The sequence below is a fragment of the Portunus trituberculatus genome, chromosome 45, assembly GCF_017591435.1.
Source record: "Portunus trituberculatus isolate SZX2019 chromosome 45, ASM1759143v1, whole genome shotgun sequence".
NCBI classification, from domain to species: Eukaryota; Metazoa; Arthropoda; class Malacostraca; order Decapoda; family Portunidae; genus Portunus; species Portunus trituberculatus.
In genome coordinates, this window is record NC_059299.1 from 3,320,756 (window position 1) to 3,347,479 (window position 26,724).

At 45.9% G+C, this 26,724-nt stretch overlaps 1 protein-coding gene across 3 annotated transcripts in view; it reads right to left on the reverse strand.

Annotated features, from left to right (window-relative positions):
- LOC123519415 (ras-specific guanine nucleotide-releasing factor 2-like) overlaps positions 1 to 26,724 on the reverse strand; it is a 41,604-nt gene that overhangs the window by 3,075 nt on the left and 11,805 nt on the right. The window contains exons 6-28 of one of the 3 annotated variants that reach the window (XM_045280702.1): positions 26,165 to 26,394; positions 18,697 to 18,786; positions 15,791 to 15,984; positions 15,481 to 15,606; positions 15,206 to 15,308; positions 9,123 to 9,225; positions 7,911 to 8,044; positions 7,518 to 7,732; positions 7,118 to 7,267; positions 6,517 to 6,725; positions 6,194 to 6,282; positions 5,933 to 6,031; positions 5,394 to 5,518; positions 4,766 to 4,865; positions 4,285 to 4,517; positions 3,307 to 3,552; positions 2,786 to 2,859; positions 2,342 to 2,564; positions 1,971 to 2,150; positions 1,636 to 1,733; positions 1,266 to 1,350; positions 841 to 1,038; positions 340 to 537 (exon numbers count right to left, since the gene is read on the reverse strand). In XM_045280702.1, coding sequence (XP_045136637.1) covers positions 340 to 537; positions 841 to 1,038; positions 1,266 to 1,350; positions 1,636 to 1,733; positions 1,971 to 2,150; positions 2,342 to 2,564; positions 2,786 to 2,859; positions 3,307 to 3,552; positions 4,285 to 4,517; positions 4,766 to 4,865; positions 5,394 to 5,518; positions 5,933 to 6,031; positions 6,194 to 6,282; positions 6,517 to 6,725; positions 7,118 to 7,267; positions 7,518 to 7,732; positions 7,911 to 8,044; positions 9,123 to 9,225; positions 15,206 to 15,308; positions 15,481 to 15,606; positions 15,791 to 15,984; positions 18,697 to 18,786; positions 26,165 to 26,394 — 3,502 coding nt within the window. The remainder of the gene's footprint in view (positions 1 to 339; positions 538 to 840; positions 1,039 to 1,265; positions 1,351 to 1,635; positions 1,734 to 1,970; positions 2,151 to 2,341; positions 2,565 to 2,785; positions 2,860 to 3,306; positions 3,553 to 4,284; positions 4,518 to 4,765; positions 4,866 to 5,393; positions 5,519 to 5,932; positions 6,032 to 6,193; positions 6,283 to 6,516; positions 6,726 to 7,117; positions 7,268 to 7,517; positions 7,733 to 7,910; positions 8,045 to 9,122; positions 9,226 to 15,205; positions 15,309 to 15,480; positions 15,607 to 15,790; positions 15,985 to 18,696; positions 18,787 to 26,164; positions 26,395 to 26,724) is intronic. The other 2 variants (XM_045280703.1, XM_045280704.1) reach the window with 2 other exon arrangements.

Sequence of the window (26,724 nt, forward strand, 5' to 3'; positions counted from 1 at the left end):
CAGTATGGGGGAGGTGTTAAGAGCAAATTGTTTAAGTTTGGTGATCTCTGTTTGACAAAAGGCAGCATCATGAAAGCAATATTTTGTATTTTGCAGTCTCACTTGTTGATATCTGACAAGAGTAAGTTAATTAACTAATTCTTCATTTGATGTTAATGATAGCAAAATCTGCTGAGCTCATGCTTGTAAAAATATAAGACTGAGATAAAGTATGGTACATATAACTAGCATGCTATCATTGAGTGAAAGAAGCAGCAGTTCAGCATAATCACCCATATTACATCAAACAATCTCCACTCCAGTGAATACATTTTGCATAAGTATACGTATATACAGTACCATCCTCATTTTAGAGAAGTTCAGAAGGCCATCTTCTGTAAAGTTTGGTGTGCCCTCTTCAATGAAAGAGAGGTCTGTGAGGTACATGCCCAGGTAAGGGATGCAGGGCGGATCACATCGGTGCAGGGCATCACGAAGACTACGGAACCTCCCATCAGAGGACACGAGCACCTGCAGCTTCTCCAGAGTCTGTCGAGTCTGTGACCACAAACACACAAATACACACACACATATCATAGTATTTTCCAAGCCATGGCTATCAGCTAGTGCACTAAACAAAAAACAATCCTTAATCTTCCTAATCTTTCAACTAATCACATGTACTTTCGGTTTCTTGCTTCATGACTACTTTAAACACTCTCACACTATTAATTCCCAATTTGGAATTGCTCGTTCTTCCTTAACATCACCATCACCAAAGACACACACAATGAAGCACACACTACATATGACATATTATTCATACAATAACCTCAGGAGGACTGAAACAGACTCCCTTACCGTTTTAGACACCTTTTCCCATGTCTTCTTAAGGCGGAACACTGAGGAGTTCTGGAAGGCAGCACACACTTGCAGCACACCATTATAGTTGTGGAGGCACCGGCAAATATCTGCTACAGCCACCCACTTCTCTATGACGGCAACACGTGTGGCCAATGTGCCACCACGGATGACTTCAGATGCCACCAAGCGAGACATCTGGTTGTCACAGCAGAGAACAACAAAATTATCTTCTCATGTACTGTGTTTAAAAGTACTTTCTCAAGCTATATACTGTAAAACTAGCCAACAAATCAGACTTGATCACAAAATAACTTCACTACTACACAAGTATCAATATACATATTTCTTGAAAGACAACTATCTAGCTCTCTCCATAATGAAAGTTTTGTCCCCAAAGAAGGTATGTCACACTGTTGCCTGACCTCATTAAAGCGGCGAGTGATAAGGAGGATGTACGGTGCCCTCTGCTGCTTGTCCTCCTTCATCCAGGCTGTCTTGAGAAATTCTCTGGTGTAGGAAAGCCAGGAAAAGTGTTAGGAAATAAACATAAAGACAAATATATTTAATGAAAGAGTATAAATCAAGTTGCTCATTAATGCACACTTTCTGAGACTGAATACTTTTCTCTTTAGTCATACTTGTTAGATATTTTTAAGTGATGTAGAGAAGTCATATTAGAAGTAAATCACACCCTGTGTGGCATGGAACACAATAAGACCAGAATTTCTAGAAAATATGTAATAAAGTATGAATCAATGTACTACTACATACATAGGATTGGTCATAACTTACTCGCTCCTGATGGCCACAAAGATCTGATGGTCAATATAGGTCATTTGTTCAGCCACCTCCAGTGCTGACAGGGTCTCAATGTTCTCCTTGCTTGGGGTCTGGTGCAAGACATGGCAAAACATTTTAGAAATATATTAGGTGCTTATGCATTGGCCAGAAAACAAACACTGACCACACTTCTGTGAAGTCCTGATCACATAGTTGGTAGGTGCATAACTCTATTTTGGATGATGACATGAAATACTCACATCAACAAATAATGTACAAAAGAAAATATATGTAATTGAATAAAAAAAGCTGCTACACCAGTAAGAATCAAAGGACTGTTGACTCACAGAAGGAGGTGCCAGGAGGTTAGCAAGCTCCTCTTGTGGATTGGGTGGCTCTTCTTTGGTCAGAAGTCTCAGGAGTTGTGAGGCAGCCTTGTGCTCGGCTGGCAGCAGTGTGGGGCAGCACACTAGGTCCTCCAGAAAGGCGATGGTCATGTTCCTCAGGCGGTGGTCATTGTCAAAGTCCTGCAATGGAAATTATTTCAAGCCAAAGGATGATTTTTCTCATGATGAAAATCATAATACAGTTGGCAGCCTTTCTAATACCAGTATGCAATTCACATAGGTAAATAGTACATACATGTATTACTTCATCAGCATATCACCCACTCCACTTGCTCACACTGGTCTCCACCCTGTCTGCTGCCACCACTCACCTGTGAGTGTTTGGACACCCAGTGGCGAAGGACGTTGAGGACCCGCATGGTGGCTGCTGTGGAGATAATGGATTCTTGCCGTGGCCGCTCCCGGAAGGATGACCTACGCCCCTCCCCACCCACTGAGAAGCGGCCCAGGGGAGGTGTTTTTTGGATGTCTCTTGGATTGCTGGAGCCTGCAGTGGCTACAGCGAAGGCAGCAGCAGCAGATGCACTGCTGCTTCTGTTTGTGCAGGAAACAAAAAGTTTCTCTCTCTCTCTCTCTCTCTCTCTCTCTCTCTCTCTGAAGATGAAACTATTCTAAGAGAGATCTTATAATAGTTTCATCTTCACTGGCAACATTTGGGTGAATTTGTAAAAAAAAAAATAAGGTGTATAATCAGAGGTAAGGAGGTGTGATACTGTACCAATAAGACCTTGAGGACCAGAAAAGCATCTACTGACCTGCGTTGGGACTGTCTGGAGGAGGTGATGACGACACCCACCCGTGGTACCGAGTGGGATGGTGAGTCAGGCACCTAGACACAAATTATTAGAAATATTTGCTTCATTTTAATAATTCTTAAATTGATCATAGACGTAGTTAACTATAGAATACAAATTCCTACACACTACAAAAAAACTCTTCCATCAATGCATAGCCAAACTTCCTATGAACTATGTAAAGAAAGGATAAACATAAAGAACACAGATAAAGCATGCAGCTTTAAGGATACAGAGTGACGACTTAAACAATCCAACTACCAAAAAAAAAAAAAAAAAAAAAAAAAAATATATATATATATATATATATATATATATATATATATATATATATATATATATATATATATATATATATATATATATGTCATTAGAGTAAAAGAAATATGTACAAATAATCCTTATTTGCAGACACTTAGTAAGGCTAAAAAGGTATCTTGAAAAATGGCATGATCAGGTGAACACAAGCAGCAGGGCAGTACCTGGAAGGAGGAGCGTGGAGTGGCGGTGTGCACGCTGGAGCGAGGTGATGCCAGGCCGCCCAGCGTGAGGGCCGCGTCACTCTCACCGCTCATCCTCTTACCCTTGCTGCGCGGACCCACCCCCAGGAAGCCCGAGGAGGCAGTGAGGGCACTACTATAGGAGCGATTTGAGGAGGGACGTCGTGGACCAAGGCTGATTGGTTCCTGCTCGTCTTCTGCCTCTGAACCAGATGTCACTGCCTCCATCTTTTTTTCGCCCTGGGCATAACACCCACACCATAAAACAGTGAAGCAAGAAATCCACCCACTCACACACACACACACACACACACACACACACACACACACACACACACACAGAAAAAAAAATCACATACTCGAGACATTTTACCATATTTATAGCTATACCATGAAATAACAAAGGACTTGGGGCCGCCGTGGTACAGTGGAACCATGAGTGTTCCTAGTGGGTGGGGTTTGAGATAGGAGGTACCCCAAAAAGCATCCCCTTTAGCCCCTAAATTCCCGTGAAAAGCCCACATGGTATAAATGAAATAAAAATAAAAGACAAACACACTCTCTCTCTCTCTCTCTCTCTCTCTCTCTCTCTCTCACTAAATCTACATAAATTTCAGCTCTCACACACAAGCTTTACCAAACACATCCAGAGACATTATAGTACCAAATACATACAGTCTGGATGAGGCAAACACACACGCCAGCACCTCACCTCCACTCCCTTGGCTCTTCATGCAGCAGTCATACTCAGAGAACATCAGTGTAACCTTCACCACATTCTTGACATACATACTGTACACAGAGGAGGAACAGGAAATAAAGGTCACACTATCACGCGATCCCCTACAAGCCACACTTCCAAAACATACGGAAGGGAAACACTTTGGAAAGGTCACATGGTCAACTTTAAAGGAGAACATGACAGACAAGATGTGAGAGGAAGTGAGAGTTGTGTAGGACCTGTGGGCGCTCTTCCAGAGAGGACATTCTGCGCGGGATGGAGCGTCGGGGCACAGAGCAGGGGCGTGGTGGGGAGGTGATGGCGTCCAGGATGCGGGAAGATCTGCGGCTTCTGCTTGGTCGCTCTCCCTCTCCCGGCAGTCGCCACTCAGAGAATCCCATCAGACCTGAGCCGCCCACCAGAGTGCTCGTGGAGGCATCGGTGGGGCTGTCTGGCTGACTCAGGCTCGTTTCTGTAACAAAATAATGAAAATATCTCGTGTGCACATCAGCAGACCTTTTGATGAATACACCAGTCGTTACAAGTTAATCGTTTCACTCTCAAAATGTAATAACATGTTACAGTATCGATGGCGATGCTACCACCATATTCAAATCCCATACTTATAAGTCAAACTTGATTTAGAGCAACAAAATAAGATAAATGAAAACAATGTAATATCCTCCTGTCAATATCAAGAGTAATCAGCCATCGGCAGACCTTCCCCAATGAGTGTGTCGGCTGAGGAAGTGGAGCCCACGTTGCGGCGACCTTTGGGAATGGTGAGGAACTTTGCGTCATCCTCCGTCCTTATGGTTACCTGTGAGGGCCACGACACCAGTGTAAGCACGAATACAACGGATGTCAGGACAAACACACACACAAATATTGTAAATTGTTTCTTTTGATATTAAGACAACATCGCAAGGCAAATACTAACACTATGGAAGGACGTCTCATAGTTATATATATATATATATATATATATATATATATATATATATATATATATATATATATATATATATATATATATATATATATAATCAGACGTTGCATAGACACGTAGGGCTAAGTGGGACATGTATTTAGGACAATAAATTCAACGCAAATACTATATCTAGGTAAAAAAAAAAAAAACTTTGCGTGCAAAAGAGCTGGCAGCGCTGCAGAGCCGGTTTCACACCAAAGTGACAATATCGTTGAGACACGACGCCACAAGAGGCCACTACACACACTCGAGGACTCGGGCGAGGACGCACCCTCCCCCTGGCGACGAGAACCTCAGCACAAGAAGCCACGCACAGGACGACATAGAGGCAACGCTTTGGTCTCCCTACGCACGCACCTTCTTGGGACTGAAGGGGGAGTTGGGTGCACTCACGGGCAGGTTGTTGTCTGTGTTCTGGCCGCCAGACTCGCTCGCCTCCTCCCGGGCACGTCGCTCCTCCAGCTCCCTCTGCTCCTCCTCGACTGCCAGACACGAAGGCAGACAGAACAAGGGTTAGGACACCCACTGATGCTCACGCTGCACTGCTGGTCTTTATAGTGCCAGCAGCAGTGATGACAATGGTATTATTATTATTATTATTATTATTATTATTATTATTATTATTAGTAGTAGTAGTAGTAGCAGTAGCAGCAGCAGCAGCAGTAGTAGTAGTAGTAGTAGTAGTAGTAGTAGTAGAAGTAGTAATAGTAGTAACAATAAAAGCACAAATAATAATAAGAAAGATGATGATGATGATGATAATAATAATAATAATGATAATAATGATAATACTGATGATGATGATAATAATAATAATAATAATAATAATAATAATAATATTAATAACAATAATATTAATAACAGTAATAACAGTGAACACTTATAGCAGTACTCACATCTCCTGTAGGACCAACGCCAGTGCTGGTTCCCGGACGCCTTGGCCACCTGTGCGTCGAAGGTCCAGCAGCGCTCCCTGGGCGGGTCCACCTCGAAGCCTGAAGAAGAGTCCCACACCGTCACCCCACGATTTCTACTTCAACAGCAACACTCAGCAACACACGGTAACACTCAGCAGCATGCAGTAACACTCAGCAATATTCAGCAACACACTCAGAATGATGTCAGATCCTTGGGCATTGTTGCACGTGTGGACTTACCGGAGAAGGCGCTGAAGTTGGAAACACGTCGTGGTGAATTACGTCCGCTGTCCAGATCTGGTGGCGGTGATGAGACGTATTCTGGTGACCTGTGAAAGAAAAGCCCTGAGGTAAGAGAAGAATGGCAAGACGAATACAAGACAGTGATTAGGAACAAGTGAACGTGTATACATCTGTGAACAATAAATCGAGTGAAAGAAAAGTACATGATATGAATGTGGTGAAAGTTAGAGTGATTAATGATGTAATAATGACAACATATAGATCATCATTCTCACCACACACACACACACACACACACACACACACACACACACACACACCTTTCAACAGAGGAATCCCTGGAGTCAGCCATTTGGTCGTGCACGTCTGGGCTGTAATAAACTTTCTTGAGAGCCTCGAGCACCGAGATGCCGTCCGTGAAGACCCGGTAGGTGAGCAGGAACGTGTTGAGGAAGTCGATGGAGAGGAAGCGAAGGTCAGTGAGGCGCTCTAGGAGTCTCTCGGGGGTGGCATAGCGGATGTGAGGGACCTGAGGAGGTGGTGGTGGTGGTAGTGGTAAAAACAGAGGGGTTATTTTCTATGTAATCGGTTTGTTATTGTGTACCTCTCGTGTATCTGGTGAGTTTATTTGTGCCTTCATGCGTGTGTCTGTTGGTCTCTCTTTCCTTTTCTTTTTCTTCCTCCTAAAGTATATTTCAGAAACTTATCATTACCACCTGCAGATTCTTACCAATGCTTGCACGTTTCGCTCATTACGATTTTTGGCCATCAAAATCAACGCCAGTAATATCAAACTAATATCTTTGAACTTTTAGTATCATGTGTAGATGCTTTCTCAATACCTTTACGGTTAAATTATCAAGCATCAAGGAGTCATAGTAAGAATAAGAAGTGTACGTAGGTAGTGTAGGAAGTGCTTACCTTGCAGGAATTGAGGGTGCGTGAGAAGCGAATGTCTACGTCGTCACGAAAGAGTTTGGGATCGTTCTTGATGAAGTGAGGCATAGTGATGGACGAAGTGTCTGACATGGACGATCTGAACAGGTTGTTGAAGTGCACGTTATCCAGGCACTGTGGAGACCGGTGGGTCATTAGTGGTACCGTTGCTTCACGGGATCAGTCATGTTAAAAATCATTTGACTTCATAGTAGTAAAGTGAACCATCTTTACTTTAGCTCTTACATGTGACATTGTGTAACTTTTAAGCGAATGCCACAGAACATTAACAACAATTACTATTACAATAACAACAACAACAACAACAACAACTATAGCTACTACTACTACTACTACTACTATTACTACTACCACGCCTCCTCACCTGGCTGATATCGCTGATCCATGCCTGCTTCTCCTGCATGGTGGGGGCGACCAGGTGGAGGGTGATGGGCGTGCCACATTTCTGCTCCACCACAATTTTGAAGTCCAGATTGGCTTGCTCCACCTGAAACTTAGCGTGGCCAGAGCTGCTGCTGGTGGCGGCCGAGCTGTCACTGACCCCGCTACTCTGCGACGAGAACGACGACACGGACGACTCTGTGCGCGAGAGAATTGAGTTGTGTGACATGAAGGAGTTCGATGTCACTCCAAAAATTAATGGTGACTGTCTCGAATTGCATAAAACTCCAAGTATCTTAATGATTTCCGCACAGTAATAAGCCTTCAACAGGAGCAAAAAATGAGGCTCCTGTGGCATGAAGGCGTTCGCTCTCACCTCCGTCGTCGTCCTGGTTGCCGAGCTCATTGGGGTCCTCGATGAGCGTGGCGTCGTTGAGGGGAATCTTGCCCACGCTCTGCACCAGGTGGAGTTTGCCCCCGGACGTCCTGGTCGCCACTATGAGGTGGTTGCTGTCAGGGAGAGCGAGGGACAAAGGTGTACGGCGCTTAAATCAAGTTTTCGTGGTGTCACGCCCGTCAGGAAGGGGCCTCACGGTTATAAAACAATGATATAGGTAATATTTCTTTTCGTTCATTATTGTAAAGGTTAAACTAGTCACATGGGATCATATTTACATTGTTTCTTGTGTTTGTGTGCCGGATAATGGTGGATATTATATAGATGTATGCGTTGCAATAAAATATAAAAATCGGTAGAAAAAGAGGAGTTACAAATTTAAAATAAACCATCCACGTTGTGCGCACGAATCGATGTCAGAATTACGAGAGATCAAACGAGCGTCACTTAAGAATCAATTAAATTCGATCTCATTAAGGGGAAAAAAGGGAGGGAGAGATGTAGACCGGGAGAGGGAAGAGGGATGGACATAAGTCGTAGAGTGACAGAGTTTAATATTAATTTCAGCGTCCCACACGAAACACGACACATTAACGAGTAAATATAGGGGAATATATATATATATATATATATATATATATATATATATATATATATATATATATATATATATATATATATATATATATATGTGTGTGTGTGTGTGTATATATATAAAAACATGCCACGATGCAACTCTTCCATCGCAGAAAAGAGCAAAAAAGGACAACTACAAAAGGGAAATTAGGGAAGAAAACGAAGACAACACACAAAAATGTAATAATAAAAAGTGTAACGTGTACCAAAAAAAAAAAAAAAAAAAAATCCATGAAAATTACAAGGATAATAACAATGAATAAGACCGAAAACCTGGACATGCAATGAGAGAGATAGATAGATAGATAGATAGATAGATAGATAGAGATAGATAGATAGATAGATAGAGAGAGAGAGAGAGAGAGAGAGAGAGAGAGAGAGAGAGAGAGAGAGAGAGAGAGAGAGAGAGAGAGAGAGAGAGAGAGAGAGAGAGAGAGAGAGAGAGAGAGAGAGAGTAGACAGACAAACAGGAGACGGACAGACAAGACAGATAGATGGAGACACAGGCAGAGACGGACAGACAGAGAGAAAGAGACAGAGAAATCTAAGTCTTACCTAAAGAGGAAGCACTGGCGGACTGCCTCTTTCTCGCTCTTGAACTGGCTAAGACGACTTTTGGCCGAGCGAGGTCTGTCCCCCAGAACTTGTATCAGCGACCCTGCCGAGTCCAGAGATCTTGACCTGCTGCTTCCTTCTCCTATGACTCCTCCTCCTCCTCCTTCTCCTCCTCTTTCACTTCCTCCTCACACATATCTTTCTTTTGCCCTTTCTCCCCCTCCTTTCTCGTTACCTCCTGTTCCTCATCATCAACGCAACGTTATGTTCTCCCAAATTGTCATCATAAGAAAGCAAATCGATCAGTGGTCGATAAATTCAAACAATTCAGCCACACACACACACACACACACACACACACACACACACACACACACACACACACACACACACACACACACACACACGCTTCAATCTCTCTCTGCAACAAAACATAACTCAGGTAATTTCCTTTGTTAGCTGAAAAACAACGTAGATGAGTTATCTATTATTAAAACATCAGAAAAATATAGGGCTATTAGACTAGACTAGACAAAAAAGCAACATCAAATATATCATGACAAAAATATTGCATCTTAAAACTCATACACGCCTCCTTCCACACTCATGGCGGACCTCTCTTGCTACTGAATGATCATGGAAACTATTACATTTAAAACATGGAGACAAGTAATTCACATCTTGACTCAAGATTTTGTATTGGAGAACATAACATTACCTTGTGATGTTTATTTTTCTGTTCTTTGTCATGCAAAAGAAATTTAAGCATAGTAACTCCACATTATTGCCAAATCTGCCTAGTGCCAATGAACAAAATCCTTATCATTATTCAAAACATGCCTCAAACTAGCACTTTGTTGCGTAATTAGGATTTTAATTAATTTCAATGCAAAGTAAATAAGTTACGATGGTTTAGTTTGAAGTACAGTTGGCGTTGTGTCTTGAGGTGTGTGACGAATGATTGGCAGTGTCCAGTGAGTTCCGAGCAGCACAAGACCAAGCCTTGTTGTCGTCCCCGGAAGTGAGTTAAGAAGCAGCAGTGGCAGCACACAGCAAGCGGAGGTTCAGTAAGGAGCTCAAAACACACTGTACACGACACTCTGAGGCGGTGACCAGGAGGCACTGACATCACGAGGCAGAGATGGCAGCAGTGGCCGGAGTTGTGAGGAAGGAAGCGATGCACTGCTCTAGGAACATAATAATGCATGACAGAGAGGCGCATGATAAAAAGAGCCAAAGATAATACAAATAAAGTATTGTTGCAAAGAAGAAATAGTGGAAAGAAGCATGCAGCAAATCAGGTAACTGGAAAATGCAGAGTAAAAGTTCGTATGATCCACCAAGATGCTTTCAGAAGAGCTTAAACACTATCGAACGAAACACTATCGGAAAAAGAGAAACGCAAAATTACTATAACGACTGCGTCTTGCCAAGAGAAAAACATGGCAGGTACTGAAAAGCTGAATGGAAGAAAATGCAAGCCACAAAACAATACAGTTTATACCGATGAAAAAGAAAAAAATAAATAAATAAAAACTAATAATGATAATACGCTGTCTTCACCTGGTACACCGAGTATTTACAGTATGGTACAGCCACCACCACCACCACCACCATCACCACCATCATCACCAGGCGCTGCGTGAGAGCGAGCGGCACAAGCACCACCACCACAACACCACCAGTCGCCGCGGCGCGGATCACAGCTAAGTATGTATGTGCTATGTATGTATGTACAGCCCAGCATGGCACAGCCCGAGGAAAGTTGTCATGCACAGATGCACAGCACAGACACAACCAGTCACAGACACATGGTAAGCGGGGAACATGTATGCTGCCACTTAATTATTTAATTACAAACGTCAGACATGATTTTGATGTAGCTTGAGTTTTTTGATTACCATTGAAAATATTGATTTAGTGGGAATCAGGAGTTTGGTTTTGTAAGGAAAACATGCAGAAATATCCAAATATTTATTTTTCAAAGAATATATTTAAGTTTGTATAGAAAATACAGATCTCTAGATTTTGTGACATCCTTCTGCCCGCTGAAGAGGAGGTGCAGAGGGAACAAGCTTCGCCTTCTAGAAATTTCGGAATGATCAACAAGATGTGAGTCACGGTTGTCCGTCCAAAGCCCCGGTGTGGCGCAGCAGTCCCTGACACACCCGCTCCCTCATCAATTCAACGCACCTTTCGGGAGCCGCCTGGCGGGAGGGACGCCTGCCACTTCCCCGGGTAGATCTAAAAGGCGAGGCTCAACACGGTCCGCGCGTCCCGCCGCACCGCGCCGCCGGGCTCACCACTGCGAGTAATCTTTGATGCGTAAATGAGTATACAACTCTCCTGCGATACGAGGACCTCAACGGCCAGGTTGGCACTTTATGGCACGCAGGGGTGGCAGCGCTGCGAGGAGTGATCAACGCGACACGCCAATGCCAGACAGGCAGAGCCCGGCGGGCGGTGGTGGGTGCGGGGACCCTGGCAGCCGAGAGTCTCAGTGGGGAATCTTAATAGTAACAGTTAACCTCCAGTTGCCGTCAAGTTCAGCGAGGAAATATAAAACGAAGTGGAGACCAGGAGGTGTTATCTGATGCTACTTTTCCTCCAGAAGGAGACAAACCATAGCACTGGATCTACTACAATTCACGCTTTTCTTCAAACTGTTAGACTGGAATTGAAAACAAAAAGAAAAACATGGACGTGCATGGTTCAGCCCAAGCCTCGACAGATCGCTAAGTAGCGAAGACGCGCGAGTCTCTGCCACGCCACGTCCTGCTGGTCTCCAGGAAGCAGTGTTGCCTCTTATTCAAGAATTACTGAAGGACTCCCTGGGCTGAGTTAGAGCCGGGCAGCGTGATGCACCTCCCGCTGGTCAGGTCACTCATCAGCTATTGCCTCACTGGGCCAGCCAACAAACTCCCCCAAGACAAACACGAATTATGATATCCACTTCCGGGCACAGCCACATATTGCAGCATTTTGAATTCGTTTACCCTGTGTTTTTATCATCTATCTTTTTTATTCATAATTTTTTTTTTTCAATTCTTAGCCGCTTAACGCTTGACGTTCGTAACAGTTACTTTTTAAGTAGGTTCACTTTAGTAATGGACAACTGTTGTACTTTGTGGAGGAGTCTGGCCTTGGGGTGATCCTTAGGCGCGACTGAGCATCGATGCAACACTAAACCAGACAAGGATGATCTGTACATCGAGGCAGACTAAATGGACTCAAAATGGCATATACTGTATCTTTGATTTAGAGATCATAAAGAAATACCAACAATGAGGAGGAAAAGTCAATGAGATGTGACTCTTCCCTTTTTAAAGGGGTTATCTCGTCATAACCTCTATTATAAGAATTCTTCTCCGGTGACACTATACACCACTTAAAACGAAATGACAAAGTGACAGTCGCATAGACACTCCTGGCTCCCACTTGCACAAATAATTTCAAGGCAGTTGTGAGTGAGGTGTTAATCTCATGAGGTGATTGTTGGCAAGACGAAAGTGTCGTCAGCACTTAGGAAAGACAGAGTTACAGGTGGTAAGGTCAACCAAGCATCACAGGCCGAAGCGGCACTCATACATGGCTTAACACATGGCTTAGCACTGGTAGCAGGCAGACAAAGCTCACTCAGAGGTCAAACACAAGTATACGTATATATATATATATATATATATATATATATATATATATATATATATATATATATATATATATATATATATATATATATATATATATATATATATATATATATATATATATATATATATATATATATATATATATATATATATATATATATATATATACATATATAGCATGTGTGAAAAAAATAAATAAAAAAGGAAATCATAATGACACCGACAAGATCACCGACAAAAAGCTGTACCAGCAAAGGATGTTCGAAATTGAACTCTACCACTACTCTAGTTGTGGCGGTGGACTCGGCCGAATTAAGTATATAGAAGCGTCGCCGCACAAAAAGTTTTATAACCCGGACTAGAGCAACGAGTGACACGTTTTCTAAGGAGAGTGCAGCAGCTACCTCCGTGGCGCACACAGTCTAACATCACTGATCCTCGCAGAGCTAATGGTGCACCTCTAATCGTCTGGACCCTTAAGCTACTTTTATATATATATTTTTTAAAGAATGACTGAATGCTACGAGATTGGCATGCACGGAGAAGTGTTTTCCGCAGCCAGTCTCGACCGCGTCAGCTGGAACGCGTTCGTAACACACTGATTAAAAATTGTGATTGTGATATCCAAACACTGATAACAGTCATATTGTAAACGGCTTAAGAGGTAATGTAAGTGGATTTAAGTCTCAAATGATTAGCCCAAACAGACAGATGTAAAGTAGCCTACGATGCAAGGCCGTCAGGGGCTCCTTGTGCGTGGTGGGTTGTTATCGTAGGCGCAAATTGAGTTGAATTATGTACTACTGCTGAGTGTGTTGTTTGACAGTCAACCCGCATGAGTGATCTACGACTTGCATGCTGCTCTTGAGATGCTGGCTTAGTGTAGCGGAGGGCGTCACAAAACAGGGTCACTTGTGTTAAGCTCAGGCCACGAATGGGAGTCTTGAGCCGCCCAGCGTGTAGCCGCCTGGCCTCAGCCGCCGCCCGCCACAGCAGCGACCAGCGAATCACTAACTATAAAGTAATTTGATTCCATAAAGCGACAATGGAATGATGAGGCCAATGGGAGGATGGCGATGGTGGTGGTGACTGCTGGTGATGGTGATGATGATGATGATGATGATGATGATGATGATAACGACTGCAATGATGATGATGGTGATGATGACGATGATGCTTATAATAATAATAATAATCATTATTAGTATAATGATAATAATAATAATAATAATAATAATAATAATAATAATAATAATAATAATAACAGCAATAATGATAATAATAATAATAATAATAATAATAATAATAATAATAATAATAATAATAATAATAATAATAATAATAATAATAATAATAATAATAATAATAATAATAATAATGAAAATAATATTAAATTATAATACTGATAACAAAAAACGAGCCTGGGTATTGGCCTGCCTGTCGACGACCCCAGACTAAGTCTGTCAAGTGCAGTCCTGCCAACACTTAGGGTCACGGGATCAGTACCTGCTCCGCGGCGTCCCGCCCAGCCATACCCGACCGGAGCCACGACCCGCCACCACCCATAATCACGAGTCGGATAAAAAAAACACAGGTTTGTAGAGTCTGCGGCTCCACTACGAACGGTATTAAGAAGAGCACCTTGTTGCGCGTCCAGTCGCGGACGTTCTTCCGCAGGAGAATGTAATTCTCGGCGGAAATCACCGGCGGAATGATGGACAGACGGTAAGTGCTGCTACACGAGGTCGCCGGGGGGACCTGCAGGCTTTATAAAGTTGAGAGAAGCACAACATTGGCCCAAGAGCCAAACTGTCCGGTTTCAGGAAGTTACAGTTGGGCGGGGGTCTTCCCCGGAATCGAGGGAGGATCGCTCCTCCACAGGAGTGAGGCCAGCTGCCTTGACATCTTCGTCCGCCTCCTCTGGGGAGGAGTTGGGAGTAGCAGATGGTGTGAATACTGATGGCACCGCTTGGACGCCGCTGCCTGAGGCCGCCAGCTCTTCACACTCATCAAACGACTCATCTGAGATACGAACGCTCTTCTTTCTTATTCTGGGCACGTCTGAGGCGCGGCGGCCCGAGTCTGGGTGGGGTGGGGAGAGTGGCGAAGCTCCTAAACTCAGGGTGTGACGCACCATGGAGGCTCCAGCGGAGCCAGCCACGGCGGCTGGGAGGGCGCTGCCTAAAGAACTCTGCCGCAATGAGGAAAGGCGGCGCCGAGTACCAAAAGCTGCAATCTGTTGTTCTCGCGTCATATAGGAGACGGTGGAGTGCGAGCGTTGGGAGCGAGGCGTAGCTCCCGCCTCCTCTCCGTCCTCGCTGGTGAACAGGTCCGTGGTCTTGCGCGGGAAATCAATGGACCTGCGAGGGAAGGACGGCACAGCCTCCTTGGGGAAGCAGGAACTGAGAGCGGCTGCAGCTGCCGGCTTCTTACCCTGACGCACAAACATCTGGTTGACGTCCAGCAGGATGTCGCAGCCCTCCACGATCATGCGCTCGATGGCCAAGTTCTTCCGGATGTTCTCTGTCTCGCTCACCTGCAACACAATGCCGCACGTCACACCCGGCGCCTCTCATGCAGGCTACTCGCAGCGCCTCGCGAACTCTCGAGAGCGGCGTGCAGGGAGTTTCGGGACATTATCAGTCAGCTAATCTGTATTGCCAATCACTGTCACTCATTAGTTGTAACAACAAGGAATGGTGATTTACCTCGTCGTGCATCTGCCGCGATAGGTCTTCCAGCTGCATCCTGGCATTGTCGAGGCTCTTTCTCTCGACGTGGTTGTGCGGCGTATGCGCCAGCAGCTCGTGCAGCGTGATGATGTAACGTGGGATCTGAAACAAATACATACACACGGCGTTGTCACGCTGCCAGGGTACAAATGTGTGGCTACATGTAGTACTAGTCATTAGTGTATCGTGTCTCAATACTTGTGCGAGTAGGTAACATAATGTACAGTACATACGTATTAAAGAGCATACTGTGTGACAAGGAAGTTGGAAGTGGTCCTCAACACACCTGGTGCATCGGGTAGGTGAGGAAGGTCTCCAGCGTGCGGCCCTGCAGGTTGGGTTTGTTCTCGAGGCGGTTGAGGAAGGCGCTGAAGTGTGGGTTCTGCTTGCACTCGGCGAGGACCTGCAGACTGTAGTGATGGTTCCTCACGTATTCCTGGTAGATGCTCAGCATTGGCAGCAGCATGTCGAACAAGTCTCCTGCTCGACAGTACAGTAGATGAAAGGTTAGTGCCTCGGCGCACCGGGGCGGGGCTGACAGGGAGAGGGGGAGGGGTGGGGAGGGGCGCCTGCCGCGTAATAATGCAGGTAGCCAAATGGATTAACCGAACGAAGCAATTAGGCAACAGCTTTATAATGAAGTAGCTTCAGATAGGAAGCCTGGGTGTCACTGCTGCAGGACGCGGCAGGTCACGGTGAGAAAAGTTGTGCCCGTGTCCCTGCCCTGGTATGTCCGGCCGCGGGTGTCCTGACCCTGTGCGGCGGCGGACCGGCTGCCACCAAGACTAATTTTTATACATCACCTGAATGGGATCAACGCTTGACGCTGCAGCACAAGCGCCGCGCCTCGCCAGTAATGGCTGCACTAGGGCAAGTGACCTACACTTTCAGGCTGAGGAGCAACTATACTGCAACTCAAAGATAACCTCGACCCTCTGGCAACTCAAGACGGTGGTGTTGTGGCGCCTGTCAGTTTGGTGTTGCTCCTGAAGGGTCCCTGCACCAAAGCTTATCAGGATTGAAAATAAAAAGTTTGCTAAGCGGCACATTATACAGCTACAAGGCGGAAACAAATCAGAGGGACAGGTGAGGTGTGCCGGTGGAAGTCACAAAGTTGAAGTATGAACTGGTCAGCCGGGAGACAAGGGAATGAAGCCAAAGTAAAAATAAGCAGGACCACAGACAACTGTCGCCACAACTGATTGGAAGCCTATACATGGACTGAACCAGGCGTGATCTGTGGAGCTTCATCACAGCAGTCTGTTGTCACGTTTGCACTAAAGCACTGCTAGGTCAAAAAATAGATATGGGCGGTAATACATACATACACTCACCATAAAGTAATCAATAACGCTATGTTACTTCCTAGAAAAGGTAAATATACTAGAGCTGTCATTACATTTATCAAAGCTTGACGTCACTAAAGAACCTTCATATCTTTACCAGCTTTAGAAAAAAATACCTAAGTAAAAGTAAGTCTTCACAGAAAAAAAAAAAATCTAGCAACAAGACTAAAGAAAATCTTAAAAGTATAAATCAATTGTCAATTAGAGAAGAATTCCATATATTTATATCTGATGAAGTTCTAGTAAAGAAAAGATATAAATTCACATGAGGATTAGCAATAATGAGAGAGAGAGAGAGAGAGAGAGAGAGAGAGAGAGAGAGAGAGAGAGAGAGAGAGAGAGAGAGAGAGAGAGAGAGAGAGAGAGAGAGAGAGAGAGAGAGAGAGAGAGAGAGAGAGAGAGAGAGAGAGAGAGAGAGAGAGAGAGAGAGAGAGAGAGGTGAGTGTATAGAGGCAACAACACACTGAGGGAGAAGGAAGAGGGTCACATGATCACCAGGATGCGTGACATGCGAACCTGAGGATGGGATGACGGACAAGCAGCACAAGGCTTGCAGATGGAGTGTGTGTGTGTGTGTGTGTGTGTGTGTGTGTGTGTGTGTGTGTGTGTGTGTGTGTGTGTGTGTGTGTGTGTGTGTGTGTGTGTGTGTGTGTGTGTGTGTGTGTGTGTGTGTGTGTGTATTGAGCGACGGTTTGAGGGAGAGAGGAGGAACAATTCTGTGGTGTGTGTGTGTGTGTGTGTGTGTGTGTGTGTGTGTGTGTGTGTGTGTGTGTGTGTGTGTGTGTGTGTGTGTGTGTGTGTGTGTGTGTGTGTGTGTGTGTGAAGGACAGCTTAGATATTCTACCAGTAATAAGAAACTGTCAGTACAAAAATATCCAGCCTAGTTAAGGGGAAAAGTAAGATCGGAGTAACTCTACACAGGTCTGTTGCTGTCGAGAGGATAAAGTTGGTCACACTGTTTGTCAAAAATCGTGATGGAGTCAAACAGGTGATCAAAACCATTAATGTTACGAGTCTCACCTTTAGCAAGATAATGCTGCACAAGGAAACTAGCAGCCATATTTGCTTTTCCTGCTCTTGTATACAAAAATAGCAAGAAAATACATACAAGGGGAAAAAACAGGAAATTTTGCAAAAAAAAAAAAAAAAAGGAAACTCACACGGATGATAGAAGGGAAAAAAATTGGTGCTAAAAATTTTTGTTCAAACTACCGTGTTGGAATGAACATTAAGAATTAAATTATGAAAATAAGATAAAAAAAAAAGTTGTATAAGAAATATAAGATATATATATATATATATATATATATATATATATATATATATATATATATATATATATATATATATATATATATATATATATATATATATAACTGATATTACGTGTGCTGTCAACAAACTTACCCATGTAGGTTTGTAGCAACACACCTTAAGAGTTGCTATGCTATAATGAACCGAAGAGAAAGCACTCTCTCTCTCTCTCTCTCTCTCTCTCTCTCTCTCTCTCTCTCACACTCTCACTCTGTGCTCTGACAGCTAAATCATCGTTGCAAGACCTTTAATAAGATTCCCGCCTTGATCCTACAATGCCGCCAGGTGTGTGTGTGTGTGTGTGTGTGTGTGTGTGTGTGTGTGTGTGTGTGTGTGTGTGTGTGTGTGTGTGTGTGTGTGCGCAGACAGAACAAGTAAGCGAAGGATGAGGTACATGTGTGGATGGAGTGGATGAGAGGCGAGGTTCCCGAAGGTTGGGTGGGTAGTTGGATGTGGATGTTAACAGATGCCTGGCAGGTGGGTGTGGGTGGGTGTGGGCGGGTGTGGGCGTGGGTGGGTGTGACTGACTCACCCAGATGCGTGTTCCCCAGCAGCTGGATGGTGCTACACGTCCTCTTCTGCCGCGGGGAGGAGCCCGCCGAACTTGTCTCTCGACCCCCGTCTGGAAGGCGGCACGAGGCCAGACGTCCTTCACAAGGGGATCACCACACGGGGCCACAACACCACTACCACCACTACCAGCACCACAACACATTGTGGGGACACTACGCCGCCGCCGCTACCGCCACCGCCACCGCCGCCGCCACCGCCTTCTGCTGCTACAGATTTACCGACCCGCTTCTCGCCACGCCCCACCAGCAGTAATACTCCAGTCACTCGACACACACACACACACACTACGCTATAACCACACATCTCTGCTAGGGCCCAGCGTGCTTCCCGGATGTGCTGCAGACATCACCCGGATCGTCTGCAGCACGTGTCGCCTTTATAGTGGTCATCTTCGTTTCTCGTGTTGCCGGCCACCACTGCCTCAGGGTTGTACTGGCTGCTGCAAAACATGCTTCCTCGCACCCGACCGACTTTCACCTCCGCTTCTCGCTTTCGTTCCTTCGTTTCCTTCTCAACGCAACGCCTCAAACAAAGGAGAACAAGCCACAGCAAGAGAGCAGTCGTCCTCAACAACAAACACATGCCTTGCTAACGCTCACCGCACCATCGTCCCTCGCCTCCCACGTCCCAAAACTCTTCAAACTCCTGTCCACTTTTTATTATCTTTTAACATTATAATTTTCTTTTCCCTTGGCGAGCGGTGTGAATATATGAAGAGTGTCTCTAGTGTTGCAGAGTGTTTTAGCTCACTCAAGAGACGCCGCGGGGAAGGGGAGAGTGGCGTGTGACGGACAGCCTCTCCCGCAGCCACGTCACCTCCTCACCTCACACACTTCTAATTTTGCTCACGTTAATCCTCCTTTAATTCACACCCTGGTCATAATTCTCCTTGGTTTTATTTTCTACTATTTTACTTCACTGCACTGTTTTGTAGCATTTGACACATTTCTTCGCTTCGTTCATGACTTTAACTAACATTACTCCATCGTTTGAACTTACTACGTGTTTTATTAGTATTTTTTTTTTCCAGTATATTCAGTAGAGGATCACTCAACCTTGTGTCTTAGGGCATTTTGGACACGGAAGTACAGCTGTGAGAGAGAGAGAGAGAGAGAGAGAGAGAGAGAGAGAGAGAGAGAGAGAGAGAGAGAGAGAGAGAGAGAGAGAGAGAGAGAGAGAGAGAGAGAGAGAGAGAGAGAGAGAGAGAGAGAGAGAGAGAGAGAGAGTGGTCTGGAGATAAATATAGTAACGTGAATTCCTCTTGTCTTCAGCTTCGCAATGTCAGCGCCTTAGAGTTTGATCCTTCAAGACTCTTATGAACTCCTGTGACCTCGATGATGGTGGTGCCTCAGCAAGGACGGTTCTCTTATGTCGCGTCTCGATATGTATTGACAAAATGTGACAGATTAACCAATGAAAGTCTTACTCCATTGCAGTCATTCTATCATTGTCATCATTATCATCATCACCTCTTCCTCATTTTAATCTTAATTGAATGGAGTGTCTGCTTTTAGTAACTTCATCATTTCATTACCGTATTGATCAATGAAAGTCTAACTCCACTGCGGTCATTTTATCATTATCAGCATCAGCTCCTCCTCATCTGACACATTTTAATCTTAACCTCCTCAGTATTGGGACACATTTTTCCCGTGAGATTTGTGTACGATAAGACCATTTTAGTTACATTAGGAAGGGCGTATGGAGGTCAGAAGGTTAATGGCCACAGTCTTCACTACTTTAATCCCCTTCATGAGTATCTGAAGCTGTAGAAAATCACCAAATAGTCACCAGAATGAATATGGAAGCGCGTCATGGTACTGAAGAGGTTAATCGAATCGGTGTCTGTTTTTAGTAACTTTATCATTTTATTACCCTACATTTCCCTTTTATGCTTTTAGTTTATTTACAGTTAAATAGAACAAGTAGTGGCACGCAACCCAGAAAGCTACGGAGAGTATGTGAAGCTTTGGAACGTGTTGAGGACGCATAAACCATCCTTCATACTCCCTCCACCTCTCCCACTCCCTCTCCCTCTTTCTGTCTCCCTCTCTCTCTCTCTCTCTCTCTCTCTCTCTCTCTCTCTCTCTCTCTCTCTCTCTCTCTCTCTCTCTCAGCTCCCCCCATCTCTCAATCCACCGTTACTCAGAGTCTTAAAGTAGCAGGGCCGTTGTGAAGGAGCCAGGAGAAGCAGTACCAGCAACAGGCGACATGGACTACCAAATACGAGTACCAGCAGAAGCACAGACAGGCTGGCGTCCCACGAGAACCAGCACCAACGCTACCGGCAGTCAGCGAGTTACTTACTAAGACAGTGTGGAGTTCATGTGGATATTTTGAACGCGTCTTCCCCCTGTCCATCTCACCCTCCCTAGTCTTTGTGTGGTCTTTTGGGAAGGCCCACGGTGACGCTCGGTTATTGGTGGCGATGTAAGGACTAACGTATACGAGGACATGGCAGCTCCGTCACTAGAGAGAGAGAGAGAGAGAGAGAGAGAGAGAGAGAGAGAGAGAGAGAGAGAGAGAGAGAGAGAGAGAGAGAGAGAGAGAGAGAGAGAGAGAGAGAGAGAGAGAGAGAGAGAGAGAACAACAAAATAACGAACAAACAGAGAAAACAACCGAAGACAAACAATCCGGACAGCCAAAACAGAACGCCAGAGTTACATATATAAAAAAGACAGACAGACAGACAGACAGACAGACAGACAACGGCAGGTCACAGCAAGGAACACAAGGGACGGGCATACCTAGGAACGAAACGTGGCGGGGTGGGGCTCTCATGTATAGCGGCGAACACGGGGCGGGTCGGGGCGGGTGGAAGCGAGCGGGACGGGGCGGGGCGGGAGGGAAGTGGCCATCGAGGTATACTCCAGGTGGTAACACGGATCTACTATCACAGCCACTCACCACCACTAACCACTACCACTTACCACTACTATCTCTACTACCATTAACTATTACCATGTGACTACGTAGACGGCGGGCGCAAGCACTAGGGGCACGAACACACACTTCGGGAACCACGTGATGAGTAACGAGTACAATGAAGTTAAAAGGTACAAAGGCACTGTTTTGCTATCCCGTTGCGAATTGTGAGGCTTTTCGAAGATTCTTATGACGATAATGTATTAACGTGAAGAGTAACAAGTGGGACAATGAAGTAAAAAGGTACGAAGTCATTGTTTTGTTACCCCGTTGTGAATTGTGAGCAATATACGTGATACGTTGCTATTTCCCTTTTATTTACGTAAGAAAGGTACTGGCCACAGGTAATATGATCTAAAAAAGTAAAAAGATTTAACAAAAGGATTTAATTAATGCGTGGTGTGTCTTGAATTGTGGTGTTATGCTGTGGTGGTGTCCTCAGTGTGGTGTTATGCTGTGGTAGTGTCCTGAGTGTGGTGTTATGCTGTGGTGGTGTCCTGAGTGTGGTGTTACGCTGTGGTGGTGTCCTGAGTGTGGTGTTATGCTGTGGTGGCGTCCTGAGTGTGGTGTTATGCTGTGGTGGCGTCCTGAGTGTGGTGTTATGCTGTGGTGGTGTCCTGAGTGTGGTGTTCTGCTGTGGTGGTGTCCTGAGTGTGGTGTTATGCTGTGGTGGTGTCCTGAGTGTGGTGTTATGCTGTGGTGGTGTCCTGAGTGTGGTGTTATGCTGTGGTGGTGTCCTGAGTGTGATGTTATGCTGTAGTGGTGTCCTGAGTGTAGTGTTATGCTGTGGTGGCGTCCTGAGAGTGGTGTTATGCTGTGGTGGTGTCCTGAGTGTGGTGTTCTGCTGTGGTGGCGTCCTGAGTGTGGTGTTATGCTGTGGTGGTGTCCTGAGTGTGGTGTTATGCTGTGGTGGTGTCCTGAGTGTGGTGTTATGCCGTGATGGCGTCCTGAGTGTGGTGTTATGCTGTGGTGATGTCCTGAGTGTGGTGTTATGCTGTGGTGGTGTCCTGAGTGTGGTGTTATGCTGTGGTGGTGTCCTGAGTGTGGTGTTATGCTGTGGTGGTGTCCTGAGTGTGGTGTTATGCTGTGGTGGTGTCCTGAGTGTGGTGTTATGCTGTGGTGGTGTCCTGAGTGTGGTGTTATGCTGTGGTGGTGTCCTGAGTGTGGTGTTATGCTGTGGTAGTGTCCTGAGTGTGGTGTTATGCTGTGGTGGTGTCCTGAGTGTGGTGTTATGCTGTGGTGGTGTCCTGAGTGTGGTGTTATCCTGTGGTGGTGTTCTGAGTGTGGTGTTATGCTGTGGTAGTGTCCTGAGTGTGGTGTTTTGAGTGTGGTGGTGTCCTGAGTGTGGTGTTATGCTGTGGTGGCGTCCTGAGTGTGGTGTTATGCTGTGGTGATGTCCTGAGTGTGGTGTTATGCTGTGGTGGTGGCCTGAGTGTGGTATTATGCTGTGGTGGTGTCATGAGGTGTTCTGAGTGTGGTGTTATGCTGTGGTGGTGTCCTGAGTGTGGTGTTGTGCTGTGGTGGTGTCCTGAGTGTGGTGTTATGCTGTGGCGGTGTCCTGAGTGTGGTGTTATGCTGTGGTGGTGTCCTGAGTGTGGTGTTATGCTGTGTGGTTGTGCCCTGAGAGTATAGCGTTACGGTGTGTGGTGGTGTCCTGAATGTGGTGTTTTTTTTAGCTGTTTGGTGGTATTTCGTGGTGTGATGCAAGTACTATTTGGTATTCTACTATGCGCCTGAAACTGATCTCTTTCAGCAGGCTCTAGTTGGAGTTATCATGATTTTCAGGAACGTTTGCACTATTTTGTTGCTCCTAATAATACTTTAACTTCCTCACCGTCAGTAGAAAAAAGACACCCAAGGGAACATGACTAATAATTTGTGTGGTCTTTGAAAATGATCCTAACGAGACAGGTAGATGCTTGAAAAAATGGTCTGTCTTGGCGTCCAGTGGTACATCCTCCGTTCTGGGGCAAGTTCGCAGCCTAGTGTATTTGTGGCGGTGGGTTGTAGCAATGCATCATGATTCGTGGTGAGGTTTGCATAATGATCGTCGTGGCTCATAGTGGTGCTCACGATGGTGTTTAATATTACGTTTGTGGTTATGTTAATCTCAGTTTTCACTATGATGATAGTTAATTGTCATTCCCTGACGTCTGTGCAAGACTGCGATATAAGCAACATTATTAAAATCTTAAGTACACTTGCAAAAATGAGAATAAGAAAACGCGGAAAAACATATTCACTAAAATATATTACACGATTCAGTACCACTAAGCGGATTCACATATCATGAACATTCCTTGAGAGGTTAACGGTGCATTGCAAAATACAGACGAGTATTGACATGAATAATGAACATGGAACGCTGGTTCACTCAACCGGGGGCGTGTTAAATCCTGGAAAGGCATGACTGATTTTGTTTCGGCTTCATTACGTGTCTCAGGAAGTGTTTCGCTGTCTATGGTTTCCCGTGTGCTGGCGTCCGTGGCCCCGCGCACCGCCTCGCTACAGGACCAACGCGTGGATGCGGCGACCGGGGAGCGGGGATGTAGCCTTGGCTTAGGAGGGCAGGTGGGAGGCAGGCGTGGAGGCACACAGGGGAGAGCAGGAAGAAGGAAGGTGAAGGAAAGACAGGTTACTAAAGGAATAAAGGGAAGGAACGAAAGTAGAATGATTAAGTACATAGTTTACGAGGAGAGAGGAAGGAACAGAGGCGTAGAGGGAGGCAGGGCAGGGGCAGGAGAGGGTGGTGGTGTGAGACTAAGGTAGTCCTTCCCATGGCACATTACTCCCCGTCCCTGGCGAGCGCACGTGATACTAAGCAAATTTGGGCAGAGGGGAAGGGTGGCCAGGCCCTGCGGGCCTAAACCCGGTAGTCTGTGAGGGGCGCCGCTGCCAGGGCCCGGCCCCTCCCGCCTCGACGTGAACCTGCCCACTACACTCTGCTGTCCTTTAATTAATCATTCGTGTTATTAAATGTCAGTTAATTCAGTTCTCTGATTTATTGTATTTGCTTAAGAGTGTGTTTATCTCATCGAATACTTCACTTTACGTCAAAGATTATCCTGACAACTTATTCACCAAGAGGACCACCGCGACGAGTCGGGCGAGGGTAGTGACGGCCACTCGTGCTGCAGCCACTCCCCGCAGCCCCCTGACCATCACCCAGACAACAGAGTGTTGCGTGGTCAGTTTCACGGCGCCCCAACAAAACTTACCCATAGTAACTCAACAATGGCTTCTGGGCCTCGACCTACACCAGTGTGGTCTCGCCTGACCCCGTGCACGAGGCAATCACTCCACATCAAGGGAGTCACACAGTGTCGTCCAGTATTTACAAAGACCAAAGACATTGCAGTCTGAACAGCTACAACACCCGCCAACACAGGCGGGGCCTCCGAGGAGACATCTCAGTGGGGTAAGCAGTAAACCACGGCGAAGGTCGCCTGACACTTCACACGCCTCACAACTTCCTCTTTGGGGACCGCGGCGTGCACGGGCTCAGTGAGTTTTTGGGTTTTACTGAAATGTCAACATCTTCAGTAAAAAAAGTCGGTATGTAAATCATATACTCGTATATATTTCATGTGCAGGTTGGCGTGTAAATCAAGAGAGAAACAACAGGTCAACAGTGAATGCTCGAGGCCATGCAAGGATCTGGGCCCAGCACACAGCAGGCCGCAGGGGTGCTCACGTGCAGGTGCAACAGGTGCGGGGCAGCGGGTCACCTCTCCCCGCTCAGCAACACCGACTCATGCTCGGGAGGAACTGTCCAACACCAAAATAATCATCTCTACTCTCAGAGTCTGCCGGGGAACCACCTGACGTAGAGTACACCAGCGTGCGGGGCGCTCCCCCTCCCCCTACAGACTGTTTATGTCCCTACAACAAGGAGTCGCCGCCGCCACCAGCATGTCCTCAGCCCTTGCACTTCATCGCTAATGCTCTCCTGCAGCCAGAGAGGCAACACACAGAGCTGCGTGCATGCTGACGGGCGACGGCGGCCCCAGCATTGGTCACACTGATGCTTAAAACTGTTGTGTTAAAGCTGCGTGAAGCACTCCAGGCAGCCAACACCAACACCTAATAGCTCCCCTCAACCCCCCAGGGCGGGAGCCACTGTCAACACCCCCGCCGTCCAGTAGCGGCAGCCCTACGAGTGGCGTGGTGACGGCCCGCTCCCTAAGGTGGGTGCCGTCACCGCAGGGGCTGAGGCACGATCCGCAGCCCCGCCCGCGCTCTCCGGGGTTCTGCTGCACATTCAAGAGGATGATCCAGATATTGATGACGACTTGCGTGTCGTTTGATACAAAAAACAAAGCCATTAACAGCAGAAGGCGACAGCAAGTTCCATAAGCTTACACTGCTAAAGAAAAATGACAAAAACAAGCATGACTTAGCTGGCAACGCGACGCAGGGATAGGGAGTGACTGAGACGCTAAGTTGTGCCGCTGGGGCTTGGCGGGGGTATTGTGCGGCTCCCTCCTCCCCCCGGCACTCACCCAGCACCAGCGTGGGCCAGCTCTCCATCCTGGCAGAGAGACCCTTCAGGAAGATCTGGTGCAGGAAAAGCAGAGTCTCCGAGTTCAGGAAGATGCTGTTGACGTCCTCGTGGGTGCTGGGGGGCTTCTTGCTCGACGCCGCCATCTTGAACGGCCTCAAGAAGCACGAGACCAGCAGGTTAAGTTGCTCCACGTACTCCTCCTCCGCCTCCACCATGCGGAACACCAAGCTACGGAACACTTCTGTCAGCGCGGCGCTCAACACAATATCCCCCACCCCTCTCACTGCACACATACACAAACACACACAAACACACACACACACACACACACACACACACACACACACACACACACACACACACACACACACACACACAGTTCCGTTTGATTTGTTCCACGATCTCTCTCTTTACCCTTGTCTCTCTTCCGCTTCCACGATCATTAAATCTTATCAGCGTGTCATTCCCTCTCTCTTCATTCATCCATCTTCCTCTTCTTCTTTTTCCTATTCTCATCATATCATTTCCCTTACATCACTCTGTCCCTCATCTCAGTGT